The sequence below is a fragment of the Coccinella septempunctata genome, chromosome 7 (genome assembly GCF_907165205.1).
Source record: "Coccinella septempunctata chromosome 7, icCocSept1.1, whole genome shotgun sequence".
NCBI lineage: Eukaryota > Metazoa > Arthropoda > Insecta > Coleoptera > Coccinellidae > Coccinella > Coccinella septempunctata.
The window spans coordinates 11,521,517-11,538,059 of record NC_058195.1 but is presented as its reverse complement, the minus strand read 5'-3'; the positions used below and the strand labels follow the sequence as shown (position 1 = coordinate 11,538,059).

The following is a 16,543-nucleotide window of genomic DNA, read 5'->3' as shown; positions in this document are numbered from 1 at the left end:
CCTGCTCAATCGGATTGAGATCTGGACTTCTTGCTGGCCATTCCATTCGAGAGACTTCAACCTCTTCAAGGTACTTCTGAACGATGCGCGCTCGATGGGGTCTGGCATTATCGTCCATAAAAATGATATTTTCACCAATGTATGGGGCAAATGGCACTATATGCTCTTCAAGAATGTTCCTTATATACTTATCAGCATTCATAGCTCCATTATCAACGACCACTAGGTCTGTGCGAGCAGTCAAAGATATTCCACCCCATACCATAATCGATCCTACCCCGAAACCAGTAGTATTCAGGAAATTGCACTGAGCATATCTTTCATGTGGACGTCTGTATACAAGGGAACGTCGATTACAATGGTAGATGCTGGGGGAATCTCTATCCCAATCGGCCTTTCTCCAATGGATATGCTCTCTCGCAAAATCCAAACGCGCCCTTCGATGGGCTGGGGTAAGAGCTGGGCCTCTTGCCGCGACACGAGGCCTTAAATCATATTCTCTGAGGCGATTTCTTATTGTCTGAGTACTAATTTGCACCTCATGAGTTTGCTCAAGCTGAATTTGAAGGAGGCGAGCGGTTGCGAACCGGTTGTCTCAACGAAGAAACTCTCAAGTAACGTTCTTGAATGGTAGTTGTTACCCGTGGTCTACCCTATCCTGGTCTTCGGACATTCATACCTGTCTCCCTGAATCGCTGCAACATTCTGGACACACTTGTATGGGAAACTCCAAACCTTTCTGCAATTCTTGTGTATGTCCACCCTTCTTCTCGCAAAACTACCGCTTGGGCACATTCCTCTTGGGTCAAATTGCGTGTTTCGCGTTGCATAGCGATCGAGTGTAGAAAATCAAACGAAAGAAAAACTATTGATCACTAGAATTGATCTAAAACAACTGATTTCAGAATGGAGCCAATACATTCAAAATCTGATAATATCATCTTTTTTTATTCCTGCTGGGAAGAAACATCTATATCGAAGAAAACCGTTGAAAGTGGATAACATATGCATTTGAAATTTGCATATGGATGCATTTGGTTTAACAATTTTGGTTTGCAGGGCAGGAACCTTCGCCAATTTTAAAAGTGGGATGTGAAACTTTCTTCGTATAAGTGACTTTCACAGCTCGTACACTCGCCCACTATGAGAAAAAAAGCAAATATACATCTTCGTGAATCATAAATATCCTCAACTTTTGATGAGCAGTTTATAATATGCGACCCTTTTAGAATGGCCCATTGTGAAAACCAATAACCCACTTCACTTCCAACAGAATCTATCCCGGTCTCTAGGAAATTTAGGGCGGCAAGCTCGGTCTAGCAGAGTTTTCCACTTGGTTTGCTTTATTTAACCGAAAATGCACATTTGCCACTACGGCTGAGGCTTTAATGATGCAATTTATTTAAGGCTCCACGTAGTGGAAGAAGGTCTTTATTTCGAGGGTGTGAGATCGATAAAGGGGAGACGAAGTTCGTCTTCGGCTATAGAAAGTTTTAAATGATCGGGCTCTGAAGTCTGAATAGGTGGATATATTTTTTTTATTAATAAATTTTCGGTGAAATATGAGCAAGGGTTTGGACTCCCTTTAAACGACCTATTTGTTCTTCTGTCTCAAAATCAGGATAAGGGGTACATATAAGTTGTTTGGTAGATTCTGTAAAACCAAACAGTTGATGATTCAATATAGAATTGCATCCCAGGGAGCCTTTCAAAGTGAACTTGAAAATGAAAAATGGAAATACAAAAGATTTATTTTCTCGTAAATATTGTCAGATATCTGTAAGTTTGGCATGGAAATATAAATTTTCGAACACGCTGAATCTATTGCAATCAATTCAGAAAGCCTATCTTCGTTCCTTAAGATTTTCATCGCTGATGAAATAGCATTTTTCGAGAATTACAAATTTCAATCTCCTCTTATATTCTTCCGATCCGATGTTCTATAATCAGCATTGCCAAGACTTCCATCCTTGCACAAAAACTCGATTACAAAAACCTCCATTTTTTCGGACAAAAATGAGCAAGGGGTCAGACTCCCTAAAATGGGCTCTTCTGCCTCAAAATCAGGGTGTTTTATTACTGTCCTAGGATATGGAGTGCATAGAAGCGTTTTTGTAGATTAGAGAAAACCAAATCGTTGATGCTTCAATAGAGCATTGCACTCCAGAGAACCCTTCAAAGTGAATTTCAAAATGAAAAAATGGGAAAACCAAAACATTTATTTTTTCGTAAACAGTATCCGATATATCTGAAAGGTGGGTATGAAAATATAGGTTTTGGAACACGCTGAATGTATTGCGAGCAACTCCAGATGTCTATTACCCTTCGTTCAGATTTTCATCTTGGAAATAGCATTTTTCAAAAATGGCGAATTTCACTTGAGAATTCGTCAAGACCAAACGGTTGTGCTGAGATGTATGAACTTCTCAGATTTATTACTAGAAGAGTAGATCTTTCAGAATATGTATCACATTTAGATATACGATTATTTTCCTTGGTTAAAAACTACTCGATTGTTGACCTTCCAAAAATTCCCAAAAAGATGGGGTCAGTTGAAACTTCCTCAAGACCGAACGGTTGTGTCGAAATGGATGAAATTCTCAGATTTATTACTAGAAGAGTTGCTCTTTCAGAATATGTATCACATTTAGATCTACGATTATTTTCCTGGGTAAAAAAACTACTCGAATGTTGACCTTCCAAAAATTCCCAAAAAGATGGGGTCAGTTGAAACTTCCTCAAGACCGAAAGGTTGTGTCGAAATGAATGAAATTCTCAGATTTATTACTAGAAGAGTTGCTCTTTCAGAATATGTATCACATTTAGATCTACGATTATTTTCCTGGGTAAAAAAACTACTCGAATGTTGACCTTCCAAAAATTCCCAAAAAGATGGGGTCAGTTGAAACTTCCTCAAGACCGAAAGGTTGTGTCGAAATGAATGAAATTCTCAGATTTATTACTAGAAGAGTTGCTCTTTCAGAATATGTATCACATTTAGATCTACGATTATTTTCCTGGGTAAAAAAACTACTCGAATATTGACCTTCCAAAAATTCCCAAAAAGATGGGGTCAGTTGAAACTTCCTCAAGACCGAACGGTTATGCCGAAATGGATGAAATTCTCAGATTTATTACTAGAAGAGTTGCTCTTTCAGAATATGTATCACATTTAGATCTACGATTATTTTCCTGGGTAAAAAAACTACTCGAATGTTGACCTTCCAAAAATTCCCAAAAAGATGGGGTCAGTTGAAACTTCCTCAAGACCGAAAGGTTGTGTCGAAATGAATGAAATTCTCAGATTTATTACTAGAAGAGTTGCTCTTTCAGAATATGTATCACATTTAGATCTACGATTATTTTCCTGGGTAAAAAAACTACTCGAATGTTGACCTTCCAAAAATTCCCAAAAAGATGGGGTCAGTTGAAACTTCCTCAAGACCGAAAGGTTGTGTCGAAATGAATGAAATTCTCAGATTTATTACTAGAAGAGTTGCTCTTTCAGAATATGTATCACATTTAGATCTACGATTATTTTCCTGGGTAAAAAAACTACTCGAATGTTGACCTTCCAAAAATTCCCAAAAAGATGGGGTCAGTTGAAACTTCCTCAAGACCGAAAGGTTGTGTCGAAATGAATGAAATTCTCAGATTTATTACTAGAAGAGTTGCTCTTTCAGAATATGTATCACATTTAGATCTACGATTATTTTCCTGGGTAAAAAAACTACTCGAATGTTGACCTTCCAAAAATTCCCAAAAAGATGGGGTCAGTTGAAACTTCCTCAAGACCGAAAGGTTGTGTCGAAATGAATGAAATTCTCAGATTTATTACTAGAAGAGTTGCTCTTTCAGAATATGTATCACATTTAGATCTACGATTATTTTCCTGGGTAAAAAAACTACTCGAATGTTGACCTTCCAAAAATTCCCAAAAAGATGGGGTCAGTTGAAACTTCCTCAAGACCGAAAGGTTGTGTCGAAATGAATGAAATTCTCAGATTTATTACTAGAAGAGTTGCTCTTTCAGAATATGTATCACATTCAGATTTACGATTATTTTCCTGGGTAAGAATCTACTCGAACGTTGACCTTCCAAAAATTCCCAAAAAGATGGGGTCAGTTGAAACTTCCTCAAGACCGAACGGTTGTGTCGAAATGGATGAAATTCTCAGATTTATTACTAAAAGAGTTGCTCTTTCAGAATATGTATCACATTTGAATCTGCGATAATTTCCTCGTAAACAGTATCCGATATATCTTAAAGGTGGGTATGAAAATATAGGTTTTCGAACACGCTGAATCTATTGCGAGCAATTCCAGAAGTCTATTACCCTTCGTTCAGATTTTCATCTTGATATGGCACTTTTCAAAAATTGCAAATTTTAATCTGCGATATCTCTTGTTATATTCCTTCGATCCAATTGAGATCTTAGGTTCTATAATCAGCGTTGCCAAGGTTTCTACATAAAAGCAATTTCGAATATCTCGATTTTTTTTGACAAAAAAGAGCAAGGCGTTGAACCCCCTGAAATGGCCTATTTGCTCTTCTGTCTCAAAGTCAGGGTGTTCTATTACTTTCCTAGGATAAGGGGTGTATAGAAGTGGTTTTGTAGATTCTAAAAAACCAAACAGTTAATGATTCAATTCAACAGACAATTGCATTACAGATCGATCAAATCGATTTTCTCCTAATCAGTGGCAGAAGGTACAAAAGTTAACAGAAATATTTTTTCCGATGTTCGGAAAATTATTCTTCTTTGGATAGAAAACTGTCTCGCTTCTCGGCGATTCAAAATTGTTTTTCTCGGCCTCGAAAATACAGTTCTTTCTGTGTTCAATAAATATTTTTCTTGGACTCGATAATTATTTCTTCTCTTGTACAATGCTTTGTGTTATTACCTCATTAAATGTAGTATGCGAATACTTTTTTATTTCTTTATATTTTTTTCATTTATTTATTGATTCACCCTATCAGCATACAATAAAATTCAACATAACATGGCTTTCTTTCTGTTTATGAAAAACGTTCAAATCAAATCACCTTAATCTAGTGGAAGCAGGAGGCGTATTATGACTAGGGCTATGTCCAGGCAATTCCCTGATAGGAGGCAACCGGTTGTCCGGCCTGCAATAGTCCTGCTTTCGCATCTTCAGGTGTTGCTGACCTCTCCTCATTGCACCTGTAGCCGGTTGCCTCGGATATGCCCCCAAGCATCTTCCACCGCAACATCCTCCTACCACACCACCCCTTGGTATATGGTTTCCAGGACCGCACTCGGAAGCACTGGAGTTGGAAGAAATGGTCGAGCCGCCACTGCTCACGCTGTACAGGCTGTCGGATTGAGGTACTGAAGATGCTCTGGAGTTGACGGAGTACCCGCTCACCGACGAGGGCAGAGCCGGTCCTGTCTGAAAAAGAGGCAATTTTCACTGGGTAATCCCATATCTGCTAAGCTTCACTTGATAAATTCATCATCTTTACACTATTCACTATTATTTTAAGGGGAATGAACACATATTCTTGGAAAATACGGGAAAAAACTCACCCTTAGTCTCAACACTTTCGCTCGGCAAATGACACATCTGAGAGGTAAAAGTCTTTGGGAAACAGCTATTTGAATAGTCTTGACGAAGCACTTTCTACACACTACCTTGTGACCACAAGGCACAGTTTCCATGGTGGCTTTCGCATTGATGCATATGACACACTGAAAAAAACAACCAAATTAATGGATACAGTAAATTTCTCAAATAATTCGTCATTCGTATATCTGGGTTTATAACAGAGGAATTTTCCCTAGAATTAAACTTCCATTTTTTCATGGGTTGGAGAACACCAACTAGGGTGGATCACTCTCTAAGTGCTGCTCAGCTGTTAATGATGTTGCGTGACAAAAAGGCAAACAGACCCATGCTAATATTAATATTTAAGTGGCTTGATATAAGTGTGACTCAGGCTTTAGGCCATTACGAATCAGTGATTGTATATTATTAGACTTACATCAACATTTCCCAAAAGTTCCCTTTTAATTGGTGGTCGTACACAATATGTTAATTCAAATCACGTTGAAAAGTTTCGTGATGCATTCTGAAAAATTAACGATACTATAAAATGAAAACTAACCTCTTCTTCTTGGCATCCTGCTAGTTCAGGTTCGCTTTCCTCCAGTTTGTTCAATAATTTTTCCTGAAACAAGTGGAGAAATTTGTTAAAAATTACTCGTTATTAGAGAATGTGTATAGGAGGTTACCATTCCTGATGAGAAACGCAGTAAAAGAGAATAATAATAATTATAAAGTGGAGCAGTTATAACTGTTTCTATAGGAAACACTGAAACCCAAGAAGGTGCATCCCTATTAGTTGGGGAGCCGACGATGCTAATTCGGGATTTACTCGATCGTCGTGGAGACCTAGTATATTTTGAAGATTAGATGGTAGAAAGAAAAAAAGGTTCTATGATGTATGCACTTTTAGCTGTGGGGAAAGCGTCTGCAGGGTCTCAAAGATGTAAAAAAAATCGTCAGGTGTACATACTCGAGTTTGTGAGATTAAGATACTGTTTATGCCCTACGTGTCTCTGATAATGAATTCATATTAATCTGACAGTTTGCGTGGTGGGGCTGGCCGTACGGAAAAGTTGAAAATGGTTAAAAAAAATTCCAAGCATGTCAGATTTTTAGAGGATATGTTAATTGGACCCAAAGAAAGCTACTTTTCAAGAGACTGACAATGTCAGTGACACAAGGTCACAGCGGTCCTTTGAAAATGTAAAACAAAATCGTTATTTGTACATACTCCAGCGTGTCAGATTTTCATACAGATGGTTAATCTCGGTGTTTCGACCCATTAATCAGGAGGGGTTTTCTTAATCTGAAAGTTTGAAGATGATAACATGGCATTTTTTCTGAAATATCTCCCTTTCTGTACCTCTAATCGTTTCTGTATTTATTATGAAAGTTGTTGATTTAAATTCTATACAACTTTTGTCTGAAGCAATTTTTCATACCCTCAACTGTTTTCGAGCTAGAGGGTAGTAAGCGAAACATGGGAAAGGCCAAGAACAAGGTAGAAACCCAGTTTAATGTACAGGGTGGGCAAAATTCGTTGCCTACTGAGGGGATCACGAGAACTATAGCAGCTAGAGGAAAACGGATGACACATTCTCGAGCTCTTTTTTCATGACTAATCCAAATCTGAACAGAATCGGCCTATCATTTTCAGATTTCAAGTTATAAGCAAAAATTGAGACTTTGACGATTCCGAAAAGTTCTCATAACTTTTTTGTCTTCGAAATTACAAATCTGAAACTTGAACCCCCTTAGGCACTTTCATGCGTAGAATCTACTAAGAAAAGATTTTTTTCCAATTCAAAAATAACAAGCTCAATAAAAGTTTGCATTTAAAAAAATTAAAGTTCACCTAATGATTCGAAATGAAGAAATATTTTGAGCTTATCAGTGGATTCTACGTAAAAAAGTGCCTGTAGAAGGTTCAAGTTTCAGATTTGTAACTTCAAAGACAAAAAAGTTATGAGAACTTTACAAAGTTGTCCAACTCAAAAACGAAGTATCGTAGAAGGCTGTGGTTTTCTCCATTCTTTGTTTCTCCGAAAATGAGCTAGGAAATGTATCATCTGTTTTCTTCTAGCTGCTATAGTTCTCGAGATCCACTCAGTAGACAACGAATTTTTCCCAGCCTGTACATTCATCGCCATATATCTCAAAAACGTTTAAACGTAGAAAAAATAGCTTCGGACAAAATTTGTTGAAAATATCACCCCCTACAAGTTTTATAATGAAAGCGAGAACAATTTGAATCCCGGGAGAGGAGATAATTAAAAAAAAATGATTTTTGTGACCTTTATGGCCAATTTTTATTGTTTCGGCTTGCTGAAACTGTCAGATTATATTTTTTCCGTTATTCTTGAATCATTAGCTTCAAATTAAGAAAAAAAGCCACCCCGCTGGAGAATGCACACGTGACGTTTGTTTTTTGCAACTTTGGTGCCCTCCCACACATTTTCGTCAAGCTGAAATTGTCAGATCAAGAGAATATAATATACTTTTCAACATGTAATTAAACACATATATCTTAATCTGATACGCTTGAGTATATACAATGATCGTTTTTTTTTCTACTATTCTGACAGGCTGTTATAGACAATTCCTCCTATACAGCTCTAATCTTTGGTAGAGGTACTCTACAGGGTCTAAAGTATCCCCTCTTAAGCCCGTTTGTAACAGCCGAGATTCTCTGAAGAATTCTCTACCAAATTTTGTTAAGAAAACGGCAGAGATTATTTTGTATGCAACTGAACAGTGAATATGCCGAATCTAACGGTAAAGAATTCACGGCGCATTAATTCTCGAGTAAATTCTCTAGAGAATTCTAGGCTGTTGCAAACGGGCTTTATGTTAATCTGACTCGAGAAACTCTCGAATTTTCCTCTTGGGCTCCCCAACTATATCCGTAATATGGGAAGTCCAGTAGATTCTTCCATTAACATTTTTGAATGATATACCTATATAAGAATAAATGAAGCTTTCAGTTAATCTTTTTCATACATGAATAATGAATTATTGGCTCCACATATTTCTTTAGTAGTTCAATTCATTACTCATCTACAAATTTCGAGGATATAAATCTACATCTACATATATTATTGCCGGTACGTGGCCAAATCGGATGTCACCTGTTCAGTCTAATTTTCGACAAGAATACAGAATGGCTCTTTAAACTAAATGTGGGCTGAAGGCGTTGCCCCAAAACAATATATTTCCCTCAACGGAACTGTATTGCGGTGCCCAAACGACCTTTGTCTCCGATGTAGAACGTAAAACGTTCGATTAAAAATGTGTCAGATTCGATGAAGTTCATTAACCCCCCAAGTTTGATTTCCAAAGTCGATATTTTAATAACGAAAGGTAGGAAATTTTTGAATGGAGAATGTTGACAGAGTGACACATCATTTTAAGGTAGAATATTCAGATACAGTAGGTTCTTTCGCATTTTGAGCAATGAAATTTTCTTGGGTTTATATTCATCTGAAGGTGCGTGAATGAAACTGTTGTTTCTACAAATTGCTACTAAGTTAGTGCTAGAAGTTACACATGATTCCTCTTTTGGTCTTAAGATTTGGACTCGTTGTATAGAGAATTTGATGATATGTTTTCATTCAAAAATATACCACCCATGACCCAACCCTAGCTTAAAAATCCGCAAGGGGTGTGGTCATAATGGATTTATGAATATTTAAAAACAAAACTTTTATCGTGCTCCACATATTGGATGAATATTTGACAGGTCCATTAGATTCTCAGTAACCTGCACTTTCAACTCTGTTTATCTTTCAAGTTAGCAAACCCACAGCAATTTCCTTTACTTTTCGCGGAGGCAGTAATAATGGAATATCTTCATCTATTCTTATTCCACAATACCATGATTTCGAAATGTTGCGAAGTGTTTAATTGAATGCGATAAACGATTACAACTATTTTGTCGAATATGATGATAAGTTATGATGATCGAAAACAAGAGGGGATATTAGAGGGAAAGCTTCAATGAGCTTCACTCACTAACTGATTTCCCGGATAAACTATTCAGTCACTAGATATTACATCGATAATGGGTTTACAAAATGAAGATATGTATATATGCAAGAATTGATTTCGATTTATTTAATTGCTTGAAATCAGGATGCAGTGAAAGATCAAGGTTGAGGCAAGTGTGATGGAACTAGTCGATAATGCTCAGACAAGTAACTGTGGACACATACTTGGGGAACTCCATATCATTTCCTTGATGAAGTCATCAATAGACTACAGTAAAAGATACCCTACATTAGGAAAGACACAACGGTAGCAGGTGGATGAAATTTAGAGATTTATTACTATACTCCATTCACTTTCATTTTAGCACTCGATTGGTCATGGAAATTTGACACATTTCACTCTGTATAGTACGAAAATGTGGGGTTATGAAGTTTGTCAAAACATTTTTGGGTTTTAAATTAACGCTATGTTGCCCGTTCTACGTGGAAGTTTGTGTTATTACGTATTTTATCACAATGTCGAATCTCTTCGGAAAATATGTGACGAACATAATTGAAGTTTATACAAATTGATTGAAGGCATATCAACTCCAGTTATTTGCATGGAAAATACAAGATCATCAGTATAGTATCATAAAATGAACTAGCTTGAGGAGAGTTAATGTTCGTTATCTTCTTTGGCTAAAGTTTGAACACGTTACATCAGCTGTAGATTTCAAAAATATTAACCCGAAGATGAAATGCATATGTTGCAATGGTTGGGAATGGGTTTCTCCCGAAGGAATTAACAGATAATTGCAAGAATGTCAAATTCTTCAACAAAAATCATCTTGCATCAATATCAGTAAAAGAAATTAAAGGAAATTTCAAGTCAAGATGAACTTTAACTTTGAACAAAATTTTCAAATGAATAAACCATATTAACAGGACCATTGGCGCGTATTTGTGACTGTGCATCTTAATACATTGATATAATAATAATAATTAGGTATTTATTGGTACCTTAAGACATTTACAATGTCTAGAACAAGTCAAATGAAAAATAGAAAAATCAATTTTTGGGAACTTATTCTACGATGACATTCATCGAAAATCTTTTCGCATTAATTCACTCAAACATAAAATTCTCAAATGCCACCACTTTTTTGGGTCTCCCAATAGAAGGAAATTCATTTTCATCCTCTTCATTCACAATCTTTCTGATTGTGGAAATATTCAGCTGAAATATGAGTCGTTTAGATTCAGATGAAACATTATATAAATTCTCTTACATTGAATATGTTCGCTACCGTCTGACGTATTGTGGATTTTAGAATATCAGGATATAACTATTTGAATGAGCGGACCTGAATTCTAAATAACACTTCCTGAAACCCTGTCTCTTTTTTCAATCACTTTCGTCATTTTCGTAACAAAAATTGATATTAGTTGTGGCAACGGCGTTATAACATTAACGACATTTCATGAGTGCCAACCTTACTCCGTTCTAGTTACAAAAACTTGAGAAAATTATTTCATGGCCAACCGACTGCTAAAATAAATGTGAATGAAGTATAGAAGAACTATGATGAAAAACTTTTTTTAGACATTGAAGATTAACATTGAAGTTCTTCTATTATCATTTCCAAAATATCAAAATTTTCAACTGATTGATAGATAAAACATTGTTTACCATCAATTAAAGTCCAATTATCAAACGTTGTCCAACGTTTTGCCACACATAAAAGCAACGCTTCTTTGGCAACCAGGCCAGCAGGTTTGTGAATAATGGTAATCAAAACGCATTCTAATGTTTTTATTTTTCTTCACTTTCACCCAAAACGATCGATCAAGGATTAGAGTTTAATGGTTAGTGCAGAACTAATTCAAAATTGATTGTTACGACTTGATTGCCTGGAAAAATCTTGCAACCTTCGAGGTGGTCTGTAATTGCTCAATCAGGACGTAAGGAGGATGATAGAATTACAAATCATATCGAGATTAATCTTTTCCTATTTAGTCCGCCGATTAAATTCCTATAAAAATTGAGAGTAATTTCAGTTTCTGTCGCCTGGAATTTCGCAAACTTTTCATACAATTTTTGTTGGCCATCATCTAGATCCTAAAAGATTCATGATAGCGTTGAACCTTAATCCACACTTTATTGATGGTTCAAAATTGTGTGTGACTATACTCCATTCAAATTTATTTTAGCAGTCATGAAATAATTTTCTCAAGTTTTCCTAACTAGTACAGAGTGAAGTTTGCACTCATGAAATGTCGTTAATGTCATAACGCCGTTGCCACATCTAATATCAATTTTTATTATGAAAATGCCGAAAGTGATTGAGAAGAGACAGGGTTTCAGGAAGTGCTATTTAGAATTTAGGTCCGCTCATTCAAATAGTTATACCCTGATATTCTAAAATCCACAATACGTCAGATGGTAGCGAACATATTCATTGTAAGAGAATTTATAATGTTCCATCTGAATCTAAACGACTTATATTTCAGCTGAATATTTCCACAATCAGAAAGATTGTGAATGAAGAGGATGACAAAGAATTTCCTTCTATTGGGAGACCCAAAAAAGTGGTGGCATTTGAGAATTTTATGTTTGAGTGAATTAATGCAAAAAGTTTACAACAGGATTTTCGATTAATGTCATCGTAGAATAAGTTCCCGAAAATTGATTTTTCTCTTTTTCATTTGACTTGTCCTATACATTGTAAATGTCTCAAGGTACCAAAAAATACCTAATTATTATTATTATATTGTATTGATGAACAGTCACAAATACGCTCCAGTTGTCCTGTTAATTGTTTATTCATGTGATATTTTTGTTCAAAGGTGAAGTTCACCTTGACTTGAAACTTTTTTAATTCCTTTTACTTATATTGATGCAAGAATTAACCATTCTTGTAATCATCTGTTAATTCCTTCGGGATATACCCATTCCTAACCACTGCATCATATGCATTTCATCTTCGGGTTAATATTTTTGAAATCTACAACTGATGTAACGTATTCAAACTTCAGACAAAGAAGATAACGAACATTAACTCTCCTCGAGCTAGTGCATATTATGATATTATACTGAACTCTTGTATTTTCCATGCAAATAACTGGATTTGGTATGCCTTCAATCAGTTTGTATAAACTTCAATTATGTTCGTCACATATTTCCGACTCCATATTTTCCGAGGAGATTCGACATTGTGATAAAATACATAAAAACAGAAACTTTTTCGTAGAACGGGCAACATAGCGTTGATTTAAAACCCAAAAATATTTTGACAAGCTTCATAACCCCACATTTTCGTACTATACAGAGTGAAATGTGTCAAATTTCCATGGCCAACCGAGTGCTAAAATAAAGGTGAATGGAGTATAGTATGAAACACTTTTGAACACCTCACTTACTCAAGTTCAGAGCTCCTGTCAAATCTCACAGGAATCTATGGAAAAAACTCCTCTCTTCAATTCATTTTTTGAAACTCAGGCTTTCCTTAATCGAATTCACTTTTCAAGCAGAAGAAGTGTCATGAATCGATAATAATACGACTACCGAACGTTCCCAATCATAACAAAAGCTTATTTTCCATACTTTCTCCATTGTACTGAATGAACAAGATGGAAATTGACCGAATATCATCCTGCCGATCACAATAATTGATAATGGTCGAAGTACAATAAAAAATAACCGCAAGCTTAGATAAGCATCCCGACAATTATACGTATTCAATATGTACATTTAAAAAAAAATGTCAGGGTGAGCATAGCGAATTAACGGTTGCAACATCCAATGAATACACCTAATTACCATGTTGTTACAGCGAAGATCATGTCAGTGCCACGCATTGGTACAATAAAAAAGTGACATTGGATTAGGAATTAAAGGTGTGACTGAACCATCACTGTGAAGTGGACAATTAGCTGTGGAAAATGATGTGTTTTTGGTATTTTTATTGTTGAACTCTTACAAAAAGAATCAACTGAAAAATCGATGTTCAGATTTCCATTAGACAGAATGTCTTGTGTTGATTTTAGGAAACTTCTTTCTCTAATTAGAAATACTGCCGTAAAGCTAATTGTCCCATTTTATACAGGGTGTAAATGAATAGTGGCGAAAATATTCAAGGGGAGATTCATTGTTAAAAAATAGTGTGAGTCTTTCATATTTTTTTTTGAGCAGCCCCTGCCTAAATAAGGAATATTTTTTTCTAAATTAAACCTTTGGTTACTTGAGTGCCAAAGTAAGAAAAAACATGAACATGAACATGAAATGGTATAAGTTACTGTATTTCCAGCATTTAATACAATAGTTATTTGTTCAACCAGTTGGGAAAAGCATTATTTTTCGTAATGAACTCTAAATACGAGAAATAGTGTTTCCAAACGTTTTGCGCACAATATTATTTCTGATTTTGAATAGGATGTGGCTATGAATTCAAATTAAAAATACCAAAAACCACTCCGTTACTATAGAAGCAAGTTTCTTTTCATAAGTTGCGAAATATTTTACTTTTCATAACTGGTTGACAATAATTAAGACAGTGGTGCTTGGTGGTTAATTTTTTGTAATGATGTCAGGTTGTTATTTAGATTGCATTTTTTTTGTTAGTTGTAGAACTGATTTTTCCTCAACAAGGCCTATCTCTGTCGAAATAAACAATCTAGTAAACCCCTCAGCTAGGACTTTGATTTCAAAAATCTTGTTCCTGTTCAATGTATTAGAGTTCACTTTGAACAACTTTTGTAAGACTCAACTACTCAATAAAGTGTTATTTCAAAATTGTTAGTTTTTTTCGTTTTCTTTTATTACACAATCATAAAAGAAATGTTTTTGAGTGAATTTCGAGTTATGAAGTAAATTTTAGCCCTTTTGTGTAACTAAGAAATAAAGTTAAAAATGAAATCCTTTCACAAATGGTTCATCGTTCAAATTCACTTCATTACTTAAAACTAACTTGAAAATATCGATTTCATAACTGTAGAGTTCAATCATGAGATAAAACGAGAGAAAAAATAACAATTTATAAATATGGGTACCTATCATTTTATCAAATTGCATTTCACAAAAAGTTGGCCACCATGAGCTCTAATATACAGGGTGTCTCAAAACTAGTGAATCAAACGTCACACCACGATAGAGTAGATCAAATACTATCGAATAACACCAACATTAGTTGAGCGAAAATGTACCGTTTCTGAAAAAATCTAACCTAAAGTTGCCGATTTTCGAACTATTTTTTCAATCACAAGGCCAATTTGTGATTAAGGATAGCTTTTCTCTCTCATATTATCACCCCTATAGAGAGGGTTCATTCTGAGTAATAAAAATCATGTAGAAAAACATGTAATTTACATTTACTTGGGTTATCGATTAACTTCTTAAAATAATTTAAATTAGGGGAGATAAAACAATAATCTTAGTTCAATATAATTTAAAATCGATATCCTTTTTCATAAACTGGCCCTGTGATTAAGAAAAATAGTTCGAAAATCGGCAACTTTAGGTATTTTAATAAAATTCTGATTATTTTGGAAACGGTACATTTTCATTGAACTAATGTTGGTGTCATTTGATAATATTTGTTCTACTCTATCGCGGTGTGACGTTTGATTCACTAGTTTTGGGACACCCTGTATGTTCTACACCTTCTAGTGAATTATTGCTTTATTCTGCTCTCATGTCTCATTTCAGTTGATAACAATTTTCAAAAACAAGGTTTACATTAAACTATACAGGGCGAGTCTTTGATTCGTACAAATATAACAGTAGACTCTTGAGGTCAAAAGAAACACTTTTTCCTATACCATTTTCTTCGATTCGGCCCTGTCTAAAAAATATAGGCATTCTAAGTTTTCATAATGAAGTGTGCCATCATTGGAAAAATAAAATTACCTTCAGAATAACTAGCTTAAAATGTGACACTACTCATCTGTGGATCTTTTGAACTGAGTTTTATTCCGCCAAGTGCCCAATTAAATTAAATGATAAACCTTTATTACAGCGAAAGTAAATATATTGCAACTCAAATGTAAAAAAACTGAACAAAACAAGGGAACTTTGATTTCTTTCATTTTTTGGTGATTTCTTTGTGGAAATAACGTAAATGATAATATCGGCATATTTCCTGCTGCCAATGCGTCGCTTGTATCTATTCGGCATTGTCCCAAGTCGCCCTATGAAACAAAAAAATAAATGAATGAGATCCGTGTTGCCGTTTGATTTGTAAACAACCCTTGTTTCATGACATATCTAATATCCCAATATCCCACGTATCCAGAAAAAAAATTACATATGCACAAAGTGAAATACATGTAGATACAGGTTACTAGAAAGTATAAGGGCCATAAAAAACCGCGCTTTTTCTCTCCAGAATTCGTTAATTTTTCCTGTCAATTCAAACGCTCTGGTCAGGGCAAACTGAACAGGAATTAAATGTTAAACTAACAGAAAAGACACTACACAATCTTATAAGTTTGTTTCTTCACTCATAAATGGTAAGAGACAAAGAAATCTGCAAGGAGGGTTATTGTCCCAAGTTACAGGACTGTCCAAGTCACCCGAATCTACCGGTACAAATATCCTGTATAGTAGGATTAGAAGGAACAGGCTTTGATGGTTGAAATACTGGGAGTGAAAACCCTAAAAAGTTTCAGAAAATGCAGAGTCCCCCCCAGATTGATTTTCAAACGATATCTGAAATACTTAAACAAAGACCATATTCAAATTTCTGTTAACATTGCAATGTTGATGAGAAGGCCTCAATTATTATAGCCATTTTTGTTGTAAATTCTTCAAATATCATCATTTCATTCAATGGGTTCCTCCTTTTTTTCTCTTTTTTTTTGTTGATTTTTGTCAGTTGTACTCATGATCATTAGTAAAGTTCGTAATCTTGTATAGAATTGATCTATGTACTTAAAATTTGTGTAATTTCGTTCGTTTTATCTGAGGATACATTAGTATGTTTTTGTAACTGTTTGTTTGTGAATAA

At 35.2% G+C, this 16,543-nt stretch overlaps 1 protein-coding gene across 3 annotated transcripts in view; it reads right to left on the bottom strand.

The window, feature by feature from the left end:
• LOC123317094 overlaps nt 1-16,543 on the bottom strand; it is a 69,275-nt gene that overhangs the window by 1,514 nt on the left and 51,218 nt on the right. For all 3 annotated transcript variants that reach the window (XM_044903464.1, XM_044903463.1, XM_044903462.1), the window contains exons 3-5: nt 6,131-6,193; nt 5,553-5,714; nt 5,048-5,415 (exon numbers count right to left, since the gene is read on the bottom strand). In XM_044903464.1, the coding sequence (XP_044759399.1) occupies nt 5,048-5,415; nt 5,553-5,714; nt 6,131-6,193 (593 nt within the window). The remainder of the gene's footprint in view (nt 1-5,047; nt 5,416-5,552; nt 5,715-6,130; nt 6,194-16,543) is intronic.